This window comes from Vigna unguiculata, chromosome 7 (genome assembly GCF_004118075.2).
Source record: "Vigna unguiculata cultivar IT97K-499-35 chromosome 7, ASM411807v1, whole genome shotgun sequence".
NCBI lineage: Eukaryota > Viridiplantae > Streptophyta > Magnoliopsida > Fabales > Fabaceae > Vigna > Vigna unguiculata.
This window is the reverse complement of record NC_040285.1, coordinates 28,815,090-28,835,775: the sequence shown is the minus strand read 5'-3', so window position 1 is coordinate 28,835,775 and position 20,686 is coordinate 28,815,090. Positions and strand designations below refer to the sequence as shown.

General features: G+C 36.4%; 2 protein-coding genes across 6 annotated transcripts; one reads left to right on the top strand and one right to left on the bottom strand.

Annotated features, from left to right (window-relative positions):
• Positions 1–6,391: 6,391 nt before the first annotated feature.
• Positions 6,392–9,005, top strand: LOC114190560 (putative protein phosphatase 2C-like protein 44). 4 transcript variants are annotated; one of them, XM_028079498.1, is made up of 6 exons: positions 6,392–6,512; positions 6,874–6,940; positions 7,128–7,412; positions 7,723–7,981; positions 8,273–8,406; positions 8,522–9,005. In XM_028079498.1, exons 2-6 carry the CDS (start codon positions 6,911–6,913, stop codon positions 8,657–8,659), a joined length of 846 nt encoding a protein of 281 aa, XP_027935299.1. In that variant the 5' UTR covers positions 6,392–6,512; positions 6,874–6,910; the 3' UTR covers positions 8,660–9,005. The 4 variants fall into 4 exon arrangements, with proteins under 4 accessions (XP_027935299.1, XP_027935301.1, XP_027935300.1 ...); XM_028079500.1 differs by lacking the exon at positions 6,392–6,512 and having other exon boundaries at positions 6,525–6,940; positions 8,297–8,406; positions 8,522–8,659; XM_028079499.1 differs by lacking the exon at positions 6,392–6,512 and having other exon boundaries at positions 6,528–6,940; positions 8,285–8,406.
• Positions 9,006–10,081: 1,076 nt separating this feature from the next.
• LOC114192753 (COP1-interacting protein 7) lies at positions 10,082–19,004 on the bottom strand. 2 transcript variants are annotated; one of them, XM_028082559.1, is made up of 13 exons: positions 18,557–19,004; positions 18,256–18,438; positions 17,558–17,678; positions 17,437–17,476; positions 17,269–17,321; positions 17,133–17,188; positions 16,391–16,543; positions 16,062–16,258; positions 13,824–15,358; positions 12,564–13,520; positions 11,246–11,651; positions 10,531–10,596; positions 10,082–10,391 (listed from the first exon to the last, which is right to left on the bottom strand). In XM_028082559.1, exons 1-13 carry the CDS (start codon positions 18,613–18,615, stop codon positions 10,321–10,323), a joined length of 3,897 nt encoding a protein of 1,298 aa, XP_027938360.1. In that variant the 5' UTR covers positions 18,616–19,004; the 3' UTR covers positions 10,082–10,320. The 2 variants fall into 2 exon arrangements, with proteins under 2 accessions (XP_027938360.1, XP_027938361.1); XM_028082560.1 differs by having other exon boundaries at positions 13,824–15,256.
• Between the last annotated feature and the right edge of the window lie 1,682 nt (positions 19,005–20,686).

The following is a 20,686-nucleotide window of genomic DNA, read 5'->3' as shown; positions in this document are numbered from 1 at the left end:
TTCTCTCGGACTGACCGTCTGTCTGGGGTGATAGGCGGAACTCATGGCCAATCTACTGCCCAAGGCACTCTGCAAGGTCTGCCAGAAGCGGGAGGTGAACCGTGGGTCTCGATCCGAGACTATGCTAGATGGTACTCCATGTAATCTCACTATCTCGTGGATATATAGTTGGGCCAGCTTTGTCATGGACATCCTCAGATTGATAGCTAAGAAATGGGCGCTTTTAGTCAGGCGATCCACTATAACCCAAATGGCATCATGATTCTTCATAGTCCGAGGCAAATGGGTAACAAAATCCATGGAAATACTATCCCACTTCCACTCTGGTATTTCCAACTGTTGCAACATCCCTCCAGGTCTCTGGTGCTCTGCTTTGACCTTCTGACAGGTCAAGCAGGACGACACGAAATGAGCAACATCTTGCTTCATACCCGACCACCAGAAAGACTCTTTCAAATCATGGTACATTTTGGTCATGCCCGGGTGCATATTAAAACGACTTTTATGGCCTTCTTCAAGAATCATACCCTTCACCTCTAAGTCTTCAGGTATGCAAACTCTGCCTCTAAACCTCAACACCCCGTCAACTCCCACTGTGAAGTCCTTGGCCTTTTCGGTGCCAAGTAGTCCCACGGTCTTCTGTAGCTTAGGGTCAGATAGTTGCCTCTCTTTGATCAGAACAAGGAAATCGTTAGATACAGTTAGATGATTGCATCTAATGACTCCCTCCCCTAGGACAATCTGTAATCGCATATCCCTGAACTGTTCTACTAAGCCCATCTCCCTAACCATCATATGAGCTGCATGAACTGTTTTTCTGCTCAAAGCGTCGGCCACTACATTTGCCTTCCCCGGGTGGTATAGTAACTCAAAGTCAAAGTCCTTAAGAAATTCCATCCATCGTCTCTGCCTCATGTTCAACTCTTTCTGGTCAAACAGGTATCTCAGGCTCTTGTGGTCGCTGAAAACCCGAAACTGTGCGCCATACAGATAATGTCTCCAGATTTTTAAGGCAAAAACTACGGCTGCCAACTCCAAATCATGAGTGGGATAGTTCTTTTCATGATTCTTTAACTGTCTCGAGGCATAGGCAACCACCCTCCTACTTTGCATCAAAACACATCCTAACCCCTGATGGGAAGCATCGCAAAACACTTCAAATGGTTTACTAGTATCTGGAATCACTAGCACAGGTGCACTCGTCAATTTTTTCTTCAATTCAAGAAAGCTTTCCTCACAACGGTCAGTCCAAGCGAAAGGCTGATCTTTCCTAGTCAACTGCGTCAAAGGTGCTACCATTTTGGAGAATCCCTCAATGAATCTCCTGTAGTAGCCCGCTAGCCCCACAAAGCTTCTTATTTCTGTCACTGACTTAGGACGTTCCCACTTTAATACCGCTTCCACCTTGGATGGATCTACAGATATGCCCTGAGCTGATATCATATGCCCCAGGAATTGAACCGTAGACATCCAAAACTCACATTTTGACAGTTTCGCATACAACTGTTTTTCTCTCAAGATGTTCAAAACTGTTCTCAAGTGTTCAGCATGTTCCTCATAACTCTGAGAGTATATCAAGATGTCGTCAATAAAAATCACCACAAACTTGTCTAAGAATGGTCTGAAGATTCTGTTCATATAGTCCATGAACATAGCAGGGGCATTAATCACTCCGAAAGGCATTACCACGTACTCGTAATGCCCATACCTGGACCTGAAAGTTGTTTTCTGTATATCATCTGACTTGACCCGAATTTGATGGTATCCCGATCTTAGATCGATCTTAGAAAACATTGTGGCTCCATGTAATTGATCCATCAAATCGTCTATTCTTGGCAGAGGGTACTTATTCTTGATGGTTAACTTATTTAGCTGCCTGTAGTCCACACATAGCCTAGAACTGCCGTCTTTCTTCTTAACTAGCAACACTGGTGCTCCCCAAGGTGATACACTCGGTCTAATAAACTGTTTCTCAAGCAGCCCTTCAATTTGTTTCTTTAATTCTTCAAGCTCAGCCGGAGCCATCCTGTAGGGTGCCATTGATACTGGACCTGCTCCTGGCACAAGATCAATAGAGAATTCTATTTCTCTAGGAGGGGGTAAATCGGGTACATCTTCAGGGAACACGTCTGGGAAGTCCCTCACCACAAGTGTCTCAACACCCCCGCCTTCCCCTTCAACGGACAAGTGAGTCAGAATTAAGAAGCATTGAGATCCTTCCTTGATTGCCTGGTCCACCTGGTGCGAGGATATCAACTGATCTTCATCTTCCAAGCTAGGAAACACCACCCTCTTCTCGTTGCAATCAATAAGAATATGATTAGTGGACAACCAATCCATTCCTAAGATTACATTTAGCCCTTCCAGAGGTAAACAAATAAGATTCACTCTGTATTTGCGCCCCTCAACCTCTATCAAACACCTCGTGCACAATGTCGAGGTCCTGACTATCCCAGAAGCAGGCGTGGATACTACCAGGTCAAACTGGAGCTCCCTCACCGGAAGACCCAACTCAAGCACTTTGGACTCCGACACGAAGGAGTGCGAAGCTCCTGAATCATACAGAACACATAAACTCCTACCAGCAATCATACATGATCCAATGATAAGGTTACCTGATCTGACCGCCTCTGAACTCGTCATAGCATATACCCGACCGGTTGCCTGAGGTCTCACACCTCCCCTGGACTGCTGCGGCTGAAACTGTGTTGAAGGTCTCGACGATGCATTCCTGTTGGTAGGACAATCCTTGATGAAATGACCCTCCTTGCCACAACCGTGACACGTCCTCCTGTTAGAGATCCGAGGGCAAGCATTCTTCATATGGGGCCCTCCACAAACAAAGCACTGTGCTCTATGGGGCTGAAACTGCTGAGGCTGATGAGTAGGCCTCCTAGGCCACTGAGGCTGAGGCCTGGAGTATGGTTTCCCCCTGTCCTTATGTCTGCTCGTGGACACTGATGATCCTCCCACCTTCTGTTGGGGTCGCTGTTGTGCTTCAACCTCAGCCTTAAGCTTCTCCATCACTCGTGCCTTCTCCACCAAGGCCGGAAATTCTTTGATCGAGAATGGGGCCACCATGAGCTTGAGATCTCCCCTCAACCCATTTTCAAACTTCCTACATTGCCAGTCTTCAGCCATCTTCAAGGTATGAAATCTGCCTAGATGTTTAAATTTCTCAGCATATTCAGATACCGACATGTTCCCTTGCATCAGTTGTAGAAACTCAACCTCCTTGGCATACCTCACACTATCTGGGAAATATTCAGCATAGAATTTCTTCTTAAACAATTCCCAAGAGATGGGTTCCCGACTATCCTCCAACATCATCTTCATGCTAGACCACCAATGAACGGCTTCTCCAGCAAGAAGGTACTTAGTGTACGCCAATCTGTTTTCTGTAGGACACCGCTTAGCATCATAAATTCGTTCCATGTCTCGCATCCACTGGTCGGCTTCATCCGGGCTAGTCTTGCCATCGAAGCGGGATGGATGATGCTGTAAGAAATCCTCCAGACTCCATTCTTGTACCCGTGGTGGTGGAGCTTGAGAGGAGCCGGCTGCTGAACAATTTTCCCCTAATTGATGTAAAGCCTCTAAATGTCTCTGTTGTGTTGCCTCTGCTGCTAGCCTAGCAGACTCCATTTGTTGCAAGGCTAGATTCTGTTGATTCATCATATTGGCGTTTTGTTGCTGCATGACTGCGATCATAGCCTCGATCGCTCCCACCAAGTGAGGATTATCAGGATTCAGAATAGGAGGGGGAGGAGGTCTAGGTGCCATAGTTCTCTCTCTGACCACACAAAGATGGAATCATTAGTCTTTCTAATGGATACCACAACCAAGACATAACACTGAGAAACACACAACAGAAACTAAGCAAGCTCACACCTACAGATCCTAAAGGAACCACTGCTCTGATACCAAAAATGTAACATCCCATTTAATAGTTTGTAAACTACTAAACAAAATATCATATTATGATAAAGTAAGCAGATAGTCAGAAAAGTCACTCAGGAGTATGGTACAGTCATCCCAAAAGAACCTGTTCTAACTATTGTACTATCCTCTAAAATACACTTTAAAGAGAATAAACGTTATACATTCCAAAATGCTTTCTCTAACAACACAGATTAAAAAGTAAAGGAAACATCAGAAATCACAGATCAGGTCCAGTCCAAAGGAGGAGTTCCTTCACCTAAATTCTTCTCTGTTCACACCAAACGGTAAGTGATCATAGCAAAAGAAGAGATTCAAGAGCAAACATAACAAATAAGAAGGGTAAGCTAGCAATTCGTATAGTAAGAAGTGAATTTTCATAAATGTAATTACAAACAATTTTACATCCATCATAGATTGAAAGAAAACATTATTTCAAAACACACAAGTATCCGACTCTAACTCAATATCCGGATTATGTAAACAAATTGGAGCTCTTGGTAGCTTGCACCTGTGAAGGTTCCTAAACTCTGCAGAGTTTAGGCTCAAGGGGTTATCACCCAACCACTCCCAAGGTAAGTCCCCTTCGCGTCTATGACTGATCGGTCCATAGACTAGGACCTCCTGCTACTCCTCACGACATAACCCATCACACTCTACATGAGTCTCAATGGATTATTGGAGCGTCAGGATGCTAACCAAAACTGAGTCCTTAAATGTTTACACACACTATGTACTTTTTCTAGGAATTCCCATGAAATCCTAGCTTATCTCATCTCTTCACAATTCACATTTCATCAACTTTCCTCATACCAATATATAAATAGATATACTACATTTCATCATCATTTCACATACTAAAAGCAAACGTCACTCCTTTTACATTAATATAACCATCATTCATTCAAAACAGATAAGGAAATCTAACCCTGCAGTGGAATTCGCCTAAGCTAGCGAATCTCGCCTAGGCTAGGAAGTAGTCTCGCTTAGGCGAACTACCCTCGCCTGGGCGAGACCCGTTACAGTGAACAACTCAAATGACAGAGCGAGCTCTCGCTCAGGCCAGGCTGGCTCGCCTAGGCGAGAAGATGTCTCGCTCAGGCGACCTCAGCTCGCCCAAGCGAGATCTCGCGCAACATCCAGAGGCATCTACCTGATACTTTCGCTTAGGCGAGAGCCACTCGCCTAGGCGAAATTATCAGGTTTTCTGCACTGTTCTTCACATGCAAGGTTACGAAATCCAATCCACAATCCAATTGCACACCAATACAGTTCATAAAGGAGAATTGAACCAAGAATAGCCTCATCCAAACACACAAGAAGCCTAATTACTCGAAAATTGATCAAAGTTAGCTTCCCTTACCTCTTTTGCTAAGATTGAGTTTGGTGGAGTTTGAAAAAGGCACCAAGGTGGGCAGAGATCTCAATTTAACCTAGAGATTCAGTAGCAAGACATAGAAAAGATGGAAGCTTAAAATAAATTTTGAATTCAGAAATGAGCAGAGGAACTCTAGTGGAAATTGAACCAAAAATGGAGAATTGGGACCTACCGAGGAGGGTGGGAGCTGAGGGTTGATACACCAGAGGGTCCAGCTGATTCTGGTCCTCCAGAATCTGATCACAAGGTTAAAGGAAAAGATGAGGGAGCTGAGTAATTGGTGGAAAACAGAAGAAGAACTTGGAAGCAGAGATGAAGAATGAGAGTGATGTTTTCTGATGGTTTTGAGAGTGAGAAGGTAAATTTTAGATTTTAAGGGGTTTCACATTTATTATTAGTGGAAACATATCACCACATGTATATCTATTTTCTTTTATCACATCAAAAATTTATTAAACAATAAAATAATTTCATTAACAATAATTATAAAAATAAATAATTTGTATTATTTTGTTAAATAGTATTTTATTAAATTTAAAAAATTAATTATTAAAACATAAAATGATAAAATAATTATTTTAACTTATAAAATAATTAAATTTGAATAAACGGGTATTTAAAAAATAAAAATATAATTATTTTAATTTAAAATAACGGTTAGTAAAACTGAAAGAAAAAATATGAATACCTCAACAAAACGAATCCTCTTTAGATATTAAAAAAATAATTATTAAATTCAAAATAATGGTTGTTTAAAGATAAGTATAGGTACAAAGTTCAAAATCTGTTTTGTTTTTTAAAATATTTACAGTATCAATCAGAATACAATTTATTTAATTAAAATGTTATTTATTTATTATGAATCTGCGGGATAAAATATTTATTTCTTTATGAGTTGTTAGAAAGTCAACCGACCTTTCTATAGTTAATGCTTCCTACTGTTACACATTTCCAACGCGGAAAACTGAACAACAAATCTCAGAAAATTCTGAGTGGTCACTGAATGGAAGATTCGACATGTTACCCATTAATTAGAATATTTAAATTTCAATTTTCTTAACTAAGAAATAAAGCTTAACACCCTTGACTTAAGTCTTTTTCAAACTTTCCTCCTAAATTACAATTAAAGCTAATTAATTTTCTCATTTAAGCAGCTCTACGGTTCCTGACTCAAGACCTTACGGTTCACTAAACGGTAGGGGTATCTTTGAGTTCAAGTTTTTTTTTTTTTTTTCTTTACCTTTTCTTTTTCTTGGCAATCTTCTTCTAGATTCTGGCTCAAGGTTTGAACCAAGAAAGTGGTCAAAGAGAAAATTCCAAATTTCTAAGTTTTAATTGCTAGGCCTAATGCATGATTGAATTCCAATTGAGTGGACTTTGCTGTTGTGTACGAATTATCAACCCATTGGAAGGACTTTGTGATCAGTGCTAGAGAGAGAAGAAATTGTCAACCCCATTTGTTACTTCTCCATTATATTAACGTTACGGTTCATCTTATTTTCTATCTAGAAAATTTGATTTGCTAACTTTTCTGATCGCCATTTGCATGAGCTCAGATTTTTGTAAAAGTCTGATGAAGGAATAGAGAAAAACATGGGATTCTATCTTAATCTCAAATTCAAGGTAAGCCAATCCTGTTCCTGTTAAATCAAGTTGCTATAGAATCCATGAGAAGCATATTAATGCGAATTAACTTAGGGTATTGACCCTTTTTTGTATTTTTTGTTTTTCATTGATGTTGCTAAATGCTGAATCGTTGCAAGAATTGATGATTTACAGCAAGAGCTAATTTATGTACTCATTTGAGCAGGCGTTTCGGCTGAAACGGTTTCTGCTTGGACGTGGAGGCAGAAAAAGAAAGCACAAGGTGGCAAAGAAGCCCTCATGGATGATGCCAATGACATATGGTTATCATGTGGTGGAACATGATATGAGCAGAGATGATTCTGATAACTCAGACTTTGATTCAGTTGTGGCACAGAGAGAGGAAATGAATCAAACAGAGTTGTGGTATTTTGGAATCTTTGATGCACTTATTGGAGATAGGGTTAGCAAGTACATGCAGTCTCATTTCTTTGACAAGAAGCTTCAAGAGGTTATCTATCACTTGATTTCTCATACATATGTGCTATTTACTTTGTTGCACCAAGTTTGTGCATTTTAGTAAAAGTACTTTTAATGCCTTTTAAAAAGGCTTCTGCTATACCAGTTGATCTAAATGTTGGTTATTTTGTCTTGAAACATTCTCTATAATGGTTTATGAAAAGTTTTCCTTTAATTTCGTCACATAATCATGACATGTCTTGTCAAAGATAGGTCAAGATTGAGCGGCTCTGTTCATAAATTCCTTGTTTTTCTCTCCTTCTGGTTTCTTCTGTACTTAATCTTTTGTATTTACATGTCAGAGTCGTTTAAGCAGTAAAAGTAAGGAAGCTCTGAAGAGAGCTTACCTTGGAGTAAGAGCAAAGATCAGAGAGGAACACAAATTAGAGGAGACATGCAGAATGGGTTCAGCATCTGTTATACTGATCAATGGAGAAAAACTTGTAGTAGCCAACATGGGGGATTACAGAACTGTTGTGTGCAGAGATGGAATAGCTCATCAGACAACTGGTACATACCGAAGATTAGAAAAAATGCACTGGTCTCGCCGACTCTTTGCAGGTATATTATACACTACAAAAAATCTGTCATTATGAGAATGCCATTATAAAAACAATGCTGAAAGTAGGCAACTACATACTCATTTTCTGTTACAATGTTTCTAAAAGTTCATATAGCTTCTGTCATACATGCTACCATGAGAACCCATAATTCCTACTCAGAAGATGTTATATTAGAATGGCCTTTAACTGATATATGTTATCACAGTTTGTTTTTGTATATCAGTTAATGGCACATCTTTTTGATTCACACATCTCATAATATATATACTATACATGTGTTTTCACAAAGGATTCATGCTAGGACGTGGATCAGGAAATGCAGCAGGTGCAAAACATTATAGAGGTTCCGATTTTGTGGTTAGAAGTGAAGTGCTTGATTCTGGTACTGAATTTTTGATATTAGCAAGCAATGGCATATGGGAGGTAAGCTTCAATATAAACCATCATTACATATTATAGTAATCAACACTTAATTGCAACCATTTCTTGGGAATAAGCAAAAGAAAGTAATTGGAAGTGAATCTGCATATATGTGTAGGTGATGAAAAACCAAGAGGCTGTGAATCTGATCAGTCACATAGAGGATCCTCAAGAAGCAGCTGAATGCTTGGCAAAGGAAGCTTTAATTAGGATGACCAAAAGCAACATCTCATGCTTAATCATTCGTTTTGAGTGACACCTTACCATTCAGCCCTGAAAAAGATTTTTCCTTAAAGCATGCGCCAAAAGTATTGGTACTAGCCATCACACATTTCATGGTCCAGTTTCATCATTACACATCTCATTTTACTTCTCTTTTAGAACAGAAAATAGTTCTCATGGAATATTTTGAATGGATACAAGATCAAAACCTTTCCTCCCCCACTCCATTGCTTAGGTTTATACAGGAGATTGTATACAGTTAAATTAAGGTTAACAGATAAAAATTCCTTTTTCTCAATAGTAAAAACAGTTGTTGCTTGTATATTTCTAAACGACCCTTTGAATGTCTACAACTAGAATAGGACCAAAGATAACTATGGTAGGTATTCAATGATTGTGTGAATGAAAAAGCAGAAAATTCATGACACCATCACCATGAATACTTAGAAGAAGCGGCTGTAGTATATATTACATGATATCTTCCTTTGAGACCACTATATGTAAACACACACACACACACTTCATTTAAAACTTTGCAAAGAGTTAAATGCAGCCAACAATGAGTGAATTCACTTTCAACAATAGTCTTCGGTGTCCATTTCTCTGGTGTAAACGAATTTATAGGAGTATTTTATTTACAGATACACACATAATTTGCGCTTCAATAATACAAACTTATTACCTCTCTTTTTACTTTGTTTCTTTCTCGCTAATCCTCCTGACATGGTTAAACCAACAAAATGTTTTGCCTCCATATATTTAAAATACTACATTTGACCCCTCCATAATAATTAACAATTGGTCTGGTGATTATTATAATTACCTTTCACTAAATCGATTTTTGTTGAAAATATGTTCTTATGGAAATTTGAATTAGACTTTAGGAAATTGTGTTATGTTTCAAATTTTTAAATGTTATTTAGATAAAACAGAAAGATACAATCTTGGTTTTTAAGGAAAAAAATTGTACCATACGACCCAACATCTCGAACACACAGATCGATGAAAAGTAAAAATCTTGTAAGAATATCTCGACCCTTATAAAATAAAAAAATATTAAATATTTCCAAAGTCTCAAGCTTAATTCATACGACAATAACTCCCACAAATTTTTGTGGACTAGAATCTCAAGCTTAATTTTTTGTCAAACCAGAATGAAATCTTAATTTTTGCACTTAATAATTTTATCATAAGAAAATTATAATAAAAAATTAATGATTGGTGAGATTTTAAAATTGAACACTCTAGTTTTTCTTGTGAACTAAATACTGCTAGTTAAAACGACTTAAAAAAAAATTGTAATACAGGCCATTGAAGGTAAGAAACTTTAAATCATATTAGTGTTAGTAATTAAAAAAAGTTCCTTTAATGTATTTTTTGAGCACCATCTAACACTATTAATTCAGATTTATACAAAATCACAATCTTGTAAGATATATTTTTCTCAGATAAGTAATTCAGTAGAGAAAACACCCTCGTTAATCCAGAAATATCTATAATGTGAAATGAAATCAGGTTGGAATAAAATATACAAATTACTTGGGCATATGCACAGCAAAACACAAATATACAACAACCAATTTCATAGCAATATTACCCAGTCTTCTTTTCTAGCTAGACTTGGAAAAAATAAAAAGAATCAAGTAAAGGATCTAGCTTGTCACTGCATCAATCTTTCTAACAGCACCCACTCTATTAAGCCATCATTATCTTTTTTTCGCTGTTCTTGCTTCTAAATGGGGATAACAAAGAAAAGGAACGCGAAGCTGCACAACAATGTGTTTGCCAAGTCCACAGTCAGAAAAAAGGATGTAGATGAATTAGGAAAAAAGGAGGGCACAATCTGATTAAGGAAATAGTAGATTCAAGTCCACTAAAGAAAAATTAGGATGAAGTGAGGCTTACACTTTTGTTGAGTTGTGCTGGCTGTGGGTGTTTCATCCTGAGAGATCAAGTTCTTTAAAGTATGAACTGAAGAATAAAATGAAATATGGTGGTCAGTTTAGGTACATATATTTCAAATAAAGTTGAATTTGGTGAACTTCTTCAGACGCTAGTTACATAAAGGAAGTATGAAAATGAACATAAGTGTACATGATAAGTCTAATAAGATCTTTGTTCTCAAGCATTGCTTACGTAGTATAGCGAAATACACTTTTGCCAAATCAGTCTCAGTTGTCTAAAGTTACCAGTAAATCATTGAATGGTGTAGACTACTGGCATCTTTTAATCAATTATACATGTTAATTTTACTGTATGAACTCTAATGTACACTTTGAATTTGAAGTTCTAGTGAAAACAATGTCATTCCTGAACTTTAGGATCCAGGATCCAGGTTGTTTAAGTGAACAATGATAAGCATACCTTAAAGTTTCAGAGAAATCAATTTAATTCTTTTGTTACAGGTAACTGAAGTCGACAGAAGTTCATTATGCAGTGTCCGAGGAAACTTTAACTGAATAATTAATTAGTCGAAGAATACACTGAAATGACATAATCTTGCTTGACTATTCTAAACCATAGTTTAGTTCTGTTCCACAAAGCTCAAACACTGTTCCTTTTTATGTATATCCTTTAAATGGCTAATAAAGAATAAGGGAGTATATGACGAGAAAATTACCTTCATTAGGGGAACCATTATTTCCAATCTCATCCGCCTCAGAACCATCTATGCTGACATTATCTGATTCTGTGCTGCGTTCAGCAGCTGACCTATGACTCTTTTTTCCAAACATTAGCAGCCGTCTAAACCCTTTGGACGATGACTCCTTCACCTGAGGCTTCTCAACTGCTTCAGGAATCTTCTCAAGTGTTGAGTTCCCAATGTTAGACACGTGTGCTTTAACAGTATCCACACCGATTGCTGCAGTCTCTGAACTTGTGGGTGCTGCTTTACCATACTCACTATTTCTAGTGCTAGGATCCTCCATGGAAGAAACTCGAGCATATGGGGCTTCATATGTTTCCCCAGAAATACCAAGACTGGATGATTTTGAAGGTTCTATCTCTGTATGATCCATTTTAACCTGATTTTAGATGACATTAAATTCGAAATTAGCTTATGAACCAGTAAGAAGGTATCCCGTCCGTTGAGAATTTTAAATATATATATATATATATATATATATATATATATATATATATATATATGGAAACGTCTAAAATAAAATTAAAAGTTCTTGCTCCTATAGAATTAAGGTTTAAAATGACACATAACTGTTTAAATTTAAAATCAATATCAGCAAAATTTCTAATTATCATAGAAATTTCCAGACATAATATAATATTTTATTTGTATAAAGTAGGATGTGAGAGAAAAACGAAAATTTTTTAACACCAGAAGTACACGGGAGGACCAGATGACAAATCTTTTGAAAAAGGAAGGATGCTGATCTGTGATTGGACCTATGGGTTGCATGAGTGGAAATATTAGCAACTATTCTACAGTTGAGATAGCAGGGTTAGAGATCGTTCATCAACTTTATAATATATAAATGAGTAGAAACATCATCTTACAATCAATTTTTAAAATTGAGTTAGACAAACAACCACTCCTTGAACCGACATGGTGGAAGTTCATGCCCTAGGCCACCCACACAACACTGGACAATTTTTTTTGATATTATAAGGCTATTTCCACAATTTGCAACAAACACATAGAATTGTAAGTACATATACTTGGCAGAGATAAAAATAGCTTGTAGGAAACATAACATACTAGGTGCAGTTTTCAAGTCTCATAATAAGTAACACGGGAGGAATATAGATGGCATTAAGAGATTGTAATAGCCATGCTTACTATAATTTATTTGAAGAGGATGTTCTATCAGCAGCAGAACAATTCTCATCCTAAAAGTTTTTTATGCACTCTACAAGGGTATGAACTAACCAAGGCAGTTAAACCATCTCCAAAGCTACAATAAGTTATGAATACATACCTCGGTATATATGGATTGAAGGTGTGATTGGCTCCCTGAGGTTTCTTTATCAATTATATCCATGCTTGATGGTGAGACAGGAGCACGAATAGCAGCATAATTAGATGCTATCTCTGTTTTTTCAGTTACTTCATCATTATCACAATGTTTCTCTGGTATTTGAAAATTTTCTTCTGCATTATGAATAGGAGGGGCATAAGGTCTCTCACACTCGAGCATCACAACAGTCTTTTCAACTACAGGATTGTCATCTCTATCACCATTGGATGAAGTACCAATTTCTTTTTTCTTTGACATGGTACTTTGTGAAGCCATTGAAGACTTGCTATCATTCAACTTATGTACCTTGTCTTTGACTGATGATGTTCTGTTCTGAGGATTGTCACTAGCTTTGGCTGTTCTAATTTTCAGTTCTGGAAGGGCTGCTGTCTTGCTTTTATCATGACTCACAATTGCAGAAATCTTTTTGCTCTCGGGACCATCAGCTGCTTTAGCCTTTGACATTGTTCCAGCGCCAAGAGGTTTAATTGAGGAAGTCTGACGAATGGTACTGACTTTTGGTTCTGACAATCTTCTAATCCTTACCATTGATGCCTTAGTATCAGTTGCACTATCATCCTTCTCTAGCTTAGATTCGGGCAAAGAAGACACTGATCGGCTTAATTTGTTATTATCCAAGTGGTTTCTAGAAGTCAATCTGCTGGTTTTTGACAATTTCAAAGAATCATTAGATCCAACGGATGCAGTTCTGATGGGGAATCTTTGAAGGGGTGAGGATGCTCCTGGCTCTGAATCACTAAATTTAGACCCTTTATGAGAGCTTGGTGAAAGTTTCGTTGGAAGTTGTTTCTTGGTAAGCTGTGACGGCGACCGTGTAGTGGTTGAGCTGCTCTTGGCAGCAATCCTCTTTTGCCTCTCCATCTTTAAGGCTTCTAGGCGTTTTATCTCTTCCTCTTCCTAATTATTACAAATGATAGAAATAATCAATGTTGAATAACAGATGAACAGAAGGCATATTAAAACAGAACTCAATCATACGTTTAAAAAGGATGGATAAGAGTTTAATTAAAAAGGATAAGAGTAAAGTAATATTTACCCTTATCACCTCTTATGCTCTTAGTCTCACCACATATGTCCCTCAGAGTAATGCATATATAACGTTGCCTCTAGATTAAATGTTTCACATTCATTTTAAGCTAATTGTATGAAATAGAAAAAATAAGGTGGAGAGGCTGGGAGCTATAAGATAGAAGTGAGTACCTTCTCTTTCTTCATTTTCTGGAGATCAGCTTTGTAGTTCCGTAAGCTCTCAGCACGTGCTCGTGCTTCGTCCAGAGGACTAAGTTTAGAAGTTTTCCCTCTCCTTATTGGTCCACCACTCTTTCTTCTATCAGCACTGTTTGGGTTAACTTTTGATTTGGGCTCCTTATCCAACTTCTTAGATCCTGGTTTGGTGTCGGTTACTACCTCTTTGTTCTTATTTTTTAAAGTACTACCAGCCTGGGCCTGCATTTCATAGTCGAAAGCAGGGTCATAACTCATTGATCCCCTTTCAGTTCCTCGTTCAGGCAGCATACTTAATTCATCCAGCTCATTACTAATATGGTTTATTAGATCAGAAGACTTCTCTTCATTTTTCCGCACAATTGGGATCTCATAATCCATGTCAATAGCATTTCTCTCAACATTTCCTGCATCATTGACTTCTATCGATCTATGTTCCAATATGTAGGAATCATCATTCATATCATGAAACAACTTCCTTTCTAGTTTATTGCTTGAATAACCTAGTGAAGTTTCCATATCTGAGGAAGGGTAAGCATTGCTGAGTTCATTTTCTTGTTTGGAAGTGATAAAATCATCACCGGCAGCCATTCTGTAACCACTCCTTTTCCCAGATACTTCTAAAGATTGTACATCATCTCCAGACCGCCCATCACCAGACTGTCCTGTTCTTGCAGATAACAATAAATCATTATTGGATCTCTTGGGCATGTGAGTCAATCCTTTGCTAATGCTATGCATATCTAAAGAAGAACTTCCCTGACCTTCATGCACTTCCCGCTCAGCTAAAACTAAAGGATCATTGACATCCATTTGTTTTTTTCTTCTCATGTTATTCAACTTTTCCGAATCAAATTGGTCAAGGTCAATGGTATGCCTATCATCGTCAACATCTCTTAGTAAACAGTTTTCGAATGCTTGCCAGTGGCCTCCATCTTCATCCTTCCCATGGTCTGTTTTTTCCCTATCAGACGAATCCAATTTCTTCAAAGATTCTTTTCTGGAGTCCCTTCTCTTTGAGGTCTTCACAGATTCCTTATTATCTTCATTGGTTTCTGAAGCAGAATCTGAATGTGATCCACTGTCAGAGGAATTTTCTGCCTTTGTAATGTAATTGATGTTCCGAATCACCACCATGCCAGATTTCTTCCCTGATCGCCTATCCTTCTTCCGTCGACCTCCAGTATGTGCACCATCCCTCTCTATATCCACTTCGTCCGTCAATTCTGATTCAGTATTGCTGTGTCTGCTATCCATTGAATGCCTTCTGCGTCCATTATTTTGACCAGCAATTAGTCTGGGGTCCTCCATGGGAGAATAATTTGGCTGCATAAATGGACTGTTTCCTGGATATGCTTGATAGTAGGGTATGCCCTGCACTGGACATGGCTGAAAGACTGGTACAGCACCTGGAGGAGAATGAAGAGGCCAAGGAGAGAACATGTGAGGAAATTGACCTTGAATATTATCTTGGTTTCCTATTGATGGTTGGCGGTCCATCGGAGGCACATCTGGAAATGTGTAAATAAGAATGTTTAGGTATGTTTCTAATTAAGAAAAAGGAAAGACATGGATGGTTGATCAACATTTAAAAGTTTTCAGCAGAGGAATCAAACCTTTATCTTACAAGAAATGAGAATTATAAGTCAGATCTCATGTCTTAACAATTTGAACAAATAGGCTTGACTTGTAACTGGATAGGCAGCAGATCAATATATGCTTAATGTGCAACACATCTCGTAAGTTTGGTTTAGATATGATATTGAGACTGATTCTAATAGTCCAAGGCATTACTTGTCCCCAATCCATAACTAGGGCTATTAGGATTTTATTTTGGGTGACTCAAGGGCTATTACTAAGTAGGCATGGAAACAGACTCTGCCAAGCTGTGCCATGTTATATGGGACAAGCCATTACTTTTCCACATCAGAAAACATGACAAGAAAACAGACAGGGAAAGAAAAAACAGATAGAAGGCTTATCAAAATTAGCCATTCAGGTAGACCAATTTCAGCGTACAGGCCTCTATATTCTTTGAAGTTTAAGTTTATTGTATTAAAAAATAAGAAGGAAAAAGAAACTGTTTAGAGCAGGTTTGGTCCAAACGTGTATATCTGTGTGTATGGACATTTAAAAAAGTGTGACAAGTTTTACAAATGTAAATACATCAAGCCATGAACAATTCATAAGTTCACAACATGCAGGAAATTGTACCTGAACTTGCTTTCCCATTACTCTCAGAGTCCAATTCAGTATGAGACGCAGAGACCATATTGGGAAGTATAATGCCAGAAGCATTTAACGCAGAGAAGTCTGAGCGATTGGACATTGTTTCAGCAGCTTCAATTTCAAGCCATTGTCCAGTTTCATGTTTTCTTCTCCAAAGATCCCTGAATTTTGTGCATGCATCCCTGACATGTAACAAAAGTCAGCATAAGCAACATCATACAGCCCATATGTATGTTACGGGTCAATGAATGAAGAACCCAACACTTCAACAAATATATAAGGTCATTGGTCTATGAAAAAAAAAGTTGTCTTACTTCATGCGAGATGCTCCAAAACATTCAGCAAATGACATCAAAGGTGGTATATAGTCCTCATCAAAACCAGCAGCAACAGCACGAGCAAATGCCATGCCTTGCTCTTTCTGCAATGCTGACTTACGTGTCTCTAGGACTTTCAGAAGATGAACTCTGATACATGAGAAGTGTATAAGTTAAGAATATTTTTCATATAGTGCAAAGAACCTATATTAATAAACTTATGTATCATATTTATATTCACACAGCTCAATCCAACAAAGCTTTGGCTAAAAACTTATAACAATGCAGAAACAGTTGTTCCAAAAGCTTAAGCAAATAATAGATGCAATAGACAACACCTCTTTTTGTATACCTGTTCAATAATAATAAACAAAAATATAAATGCATAGCTTTCTACATGATACTTTAAATACTCGCAGATAGTCAAATAATCCTCAACGGATAATTATCAACTAAAAACTTATGGTCAAGCTTATATAAGAATCACCAATGAAAATGTTTGTCTGACTGTTAAAACTAAAAGTAGCTTTATCAGATTTTAATTGATTTTTCGAAGAACTCCGGTGGCAGCCTTCCATGTTGTTATATATTTTCTTTACTCGCTTCATGTGTATTCCAGGAAGAGCATTAACTGATAGACTTTCAAAATGATTTAATCATAAACAACTTAAACATTATATTTTTCTACTGAGATATGGTTATAGAAAATGGTGAAAAATGTAGGACAGAAAGAATTTACTTCGAGTTTCCTTCCGATGGGGTGGTCCCCTTAGCTTGAGCAGGCTGTGCATCAGGCTGGCACATAATCATGGGGACTGATAAGAAAATAATAAAATGTATGAAAGAATAGGTATTATTATTAAAGATCCACTAACCTTGTAAAGTACAATTGCTCTCTCCTCATTATTGTCCTGCTGAGTCCTCCTTCCTGTGCAAAGCAGGAAGTTTTATTAGCTGTGATCAATTATAAAAACATAGCAGCGCTTTAAATACACCTATATTTGTTCGATACAAGTTAGTTGTATTTGTTCTTGCAGAAATACCTTCAATGCTGTCAACATGATTCGTTTGATTTTCTTCCACCTGCTCAAATACTCAACTACTGAAACAGACTTTTAAAATGCTAGGGAATGAATCAAATAGAGTATGCTAGATATTACATACAGTGCTAATTCCCAGGGAATTATTTCCTTGAATTGCAATTGCCTCTTCAATTTGTAAGATTTCTGATTCTACAGTATACACACGTTCCAATATCTCGGGAGTGCTCACAAAACGAACAAACCTAAAGAGGGAGAGAAAATCAGTCCAAGAGGATAACTCTAACCTTACAGTAAAAGGTCATAATATATATCTTAATTTCAAAACATGGTTTCACTACGATTTCGTCAGCACTTTCCTTTGATTTGGAAAGAGTAAAAGAAAAGGGATATACAATGTCAATAATTTCTGGCTGCTTTCCTTCTTTTATTGTTTTCTCTTTCAATGCATAATGAATCTTCAATTACAGTTCTTTCTGACAGTTTTATAATAATTCCTAATTTGTACAAGCTAAAAACGAAACTATAATAATACAAAATCATCAGGCAGATTTTATTCGTTAAATAAAAGGAAACAATAATAATAATAATAATAATAACGGATTCATCACCCGAGCCATGACAAGCATACATTAATTTTAGTCCTAATATCACAGCAACTAGAAGAGTGAATTGACTTTCAAACTGGTGGAATGGAACCATTTTGAGCACTGGATACAATACATTAATGCCAGTGATAATCTCTAAGAAACGTGTTTAAAAGGATTCATCTTTCAATCTCTACTGAACCCAACGATATACCAAAGAACTAAAAAGTCAAACCTTTCAACAGTTCCCTTGGTAAACCACGACGTATCACTGTTACCATCAGGTGGCTCAAGAACAATTGAATAACCACCCTTGTCCATCTGATTCTGAGCAGCCTTCAAGTGGGAAAGAAATGGATTGAGCAAGCCTGAGGCAATCTTCTCCTTCTTTCCATTAACAATTATAACCAAGTCAAACCTGATTTATAGAAGAATCAAACAAACCCACAACACAAGTCAGGCCATAAACAAAATGTCAATGTTCTCAATGAGCTTACACATAGGTTACTTAAAGACATAAAATGATTATCCATTACCTTGTTCTAGTGGGTGTGAGCTGAAACACAGCTGAATCCAATCTTGTTGAAGCGTTCATTGTTTCGTCAAAAGTAGCAACCGGAGAAGCTGAGACCAATAACCCGGCAACTGGGTTTTCACTAAGATCAGGGATTTCAAATCACAAAGGGTGTCAAAATATCAATCACAGACCCAAAATGGGCTCAGCGAAAAAAAGATAAACTTTTCTGCATTACAAAGAGTTTTTAGTCTCAGGACTCAGAAGGAATAAAATAGAAAGGGATATGATATGAGGTAGAAATGGTGAGAGAGAAAAAGCATCCAAAGATTGTTCTTTGTTGTTGTTCCTCTTTGGATACCTTCTCCAGCCCCAACCCCAACCAGGGTGACCAACCAATATCGATTTTTCTAATAGGATGGAAATAATGGAAACGTTGAGGGCAAAACGGGAATTGAGAAAAAAGACAGAAAGTCTTGGAGGCGCCGAAGGGTGATAGTGACAACCTCAGATGTACAGAACTCAATTTGTAGCAATCGAGTGGTATGAGAAAGTACCATTCTACCCTCTGCCTTTTTTAATTATCCACTCTGCCCTGTTTGGTGACTGCCAAGTTGGCTACCAGTTTCAACCGTGCCTTCATTATTAACTAATCACTTTCTCTTAAAGCGCTTTCCATCTTGACTTTATAGTGCGAATTAAAGAAACAGACAAGATTCATTGGAAGAAGTTCTTGTCTTTCTTTTTTTTTCTTCGTTTTTTAATTATTATTACACAAATTTTAGATAATTTACATAATTATAGAGATGTACTTTCAATATTTAAACAATACTTACAAAAATAAATAGTTTTAAATGATTAATTTATAATTCTAATTTTGACAACCTTTTTCTATAAAAAGGTTCTCGTTTACACGTAACTTGATTTTAGTCTATAAAAACATTTCAAAGTTATTATGAAAAACATTGTAGCAATAAATTTGAAATAAAAGATAATGATTTATATATAAAGTAATTTCATTTATAAAAAAAATCATTTGTTGATTTATGGTGGCAAGTATTTAAAGATATTTTATAGTTATTAATAAAGGCTTCAACTTGTTTTTTTTAAGATTCTATTATTTTTTTTTTTGTAAATATAAGTATTTTTAATTCATTCTTTATTCAAATTTTTTGTTATATTAAGTATTAAAAAATTTGTACTTTTAGTTGAATATTTGTTGTTTAATTTTTTTTAACTAGTAAGGTAATTCTTATTATATTTTATTATTTATTTATTTATTTATTTTAATGTATTAATAAATGTGAATTTTTTTAATATAAAATGTTATTATGTTAACAGAAAATATAAATATTTTTTATTGTTTTTGCTAAAAACATGTTAAATAATAAGATTATCGTGTTTCTGTTTCTACATTATGTTTACATCAATTACGGAACGGTCATACTTGATTGTAACGGTCATTTGTTATCTTCTTTTTAATATAAAAAATAAAAATCATTTATTTTTTATTAAATGTAGTATTATTTTATATTAATCATAAAACTTACATTTTTTTTAATATTTGGAGATAATTAAAAACTATAACCAGATAAAATAATAGTAACGTTATCCCGAATAAAATTAAACATCTTTAATTTTAAGTATTCTATATGCCAAAATGAAATACCAAATTTAAAATTAAAAACACCTAAATTTAATATGAGATTTAATTTTTTAAATAATTAATTTAATCAACAGGTTCAATTGCTAATGTCATAAATTATATTAATGAGATTTGGATTTTACTGATAAAACAAATTGTGTGTTTGTGTCACATAAATGAAGTATAATTGTGTCTCGTATATTAATTTTTTTAAGTAATAAAAAACATTATTGAGGTGTTTTAAAATAATTAATGATTTGAGATGCAACTCACATCCTAAAGTTACTTTTAAGGGCATGAGATGGATGCCAATGTAGATAACAAGTGCTTCCACGAAAAGTGAGTCTTCTCAATCTCTTTCATTTATTTTGTTTATGTCAAGATAATTTTAAGATAAAGGACTTCATTTGAAAAAAGTTTAAAGAATAAAAATACAATTAAGTAATTTTAAAAATAAATATACGTTGTTAAATTCTTTATGGAGGAGTGAAAACAGTGGTAGACATA

Excerpts from the sequence above, each read along its gene's own strand:
- LOC114192753 (XM_028082559.1), bottom strand. The coding sequence starts at position 18,615 with ATGAACGCTTCAACAAGATTGGATTCAGCTGTGTTTCAGCTCACACCC. Across the intron at positions 11,652-12,563 it reads TTCAATCCATATATACCGAG|GTTAAAATGGATCATACAGA; the intron begins GTATGTATTCAT and ends ATCTAAAATCAG. Across the intron at positions 10,392-10,530 it reads CAGCACAACTCAACAAAAGT|CTTCGCGTTCCTTTTCTTTG; the intron begins GTAAGCCTCACT and ends ATTGTTGTGCAG.
- LOC114190560 (XM_028079498.1), top strand. The coding sequence starts at position 6,911 with ATGGGATTCTATCTTAATCTCAAATTCAAG. Across the intron at positions 7,413-7,722 it reads TTGACAAGAAGCTTCAAGAG|AGTCGTTTAAGCAGTAAAAG; the intron begins GTTATCTATCAC and ends TTTACATGTCAG. Across the intron at positions 7,982-8,272 it reads GTCTCGCCGACTCTTTGCAG|GATTCATGCTAGGACGTGGA; the intron begins GTATATTATACA and ends GTTTTCACAAAG.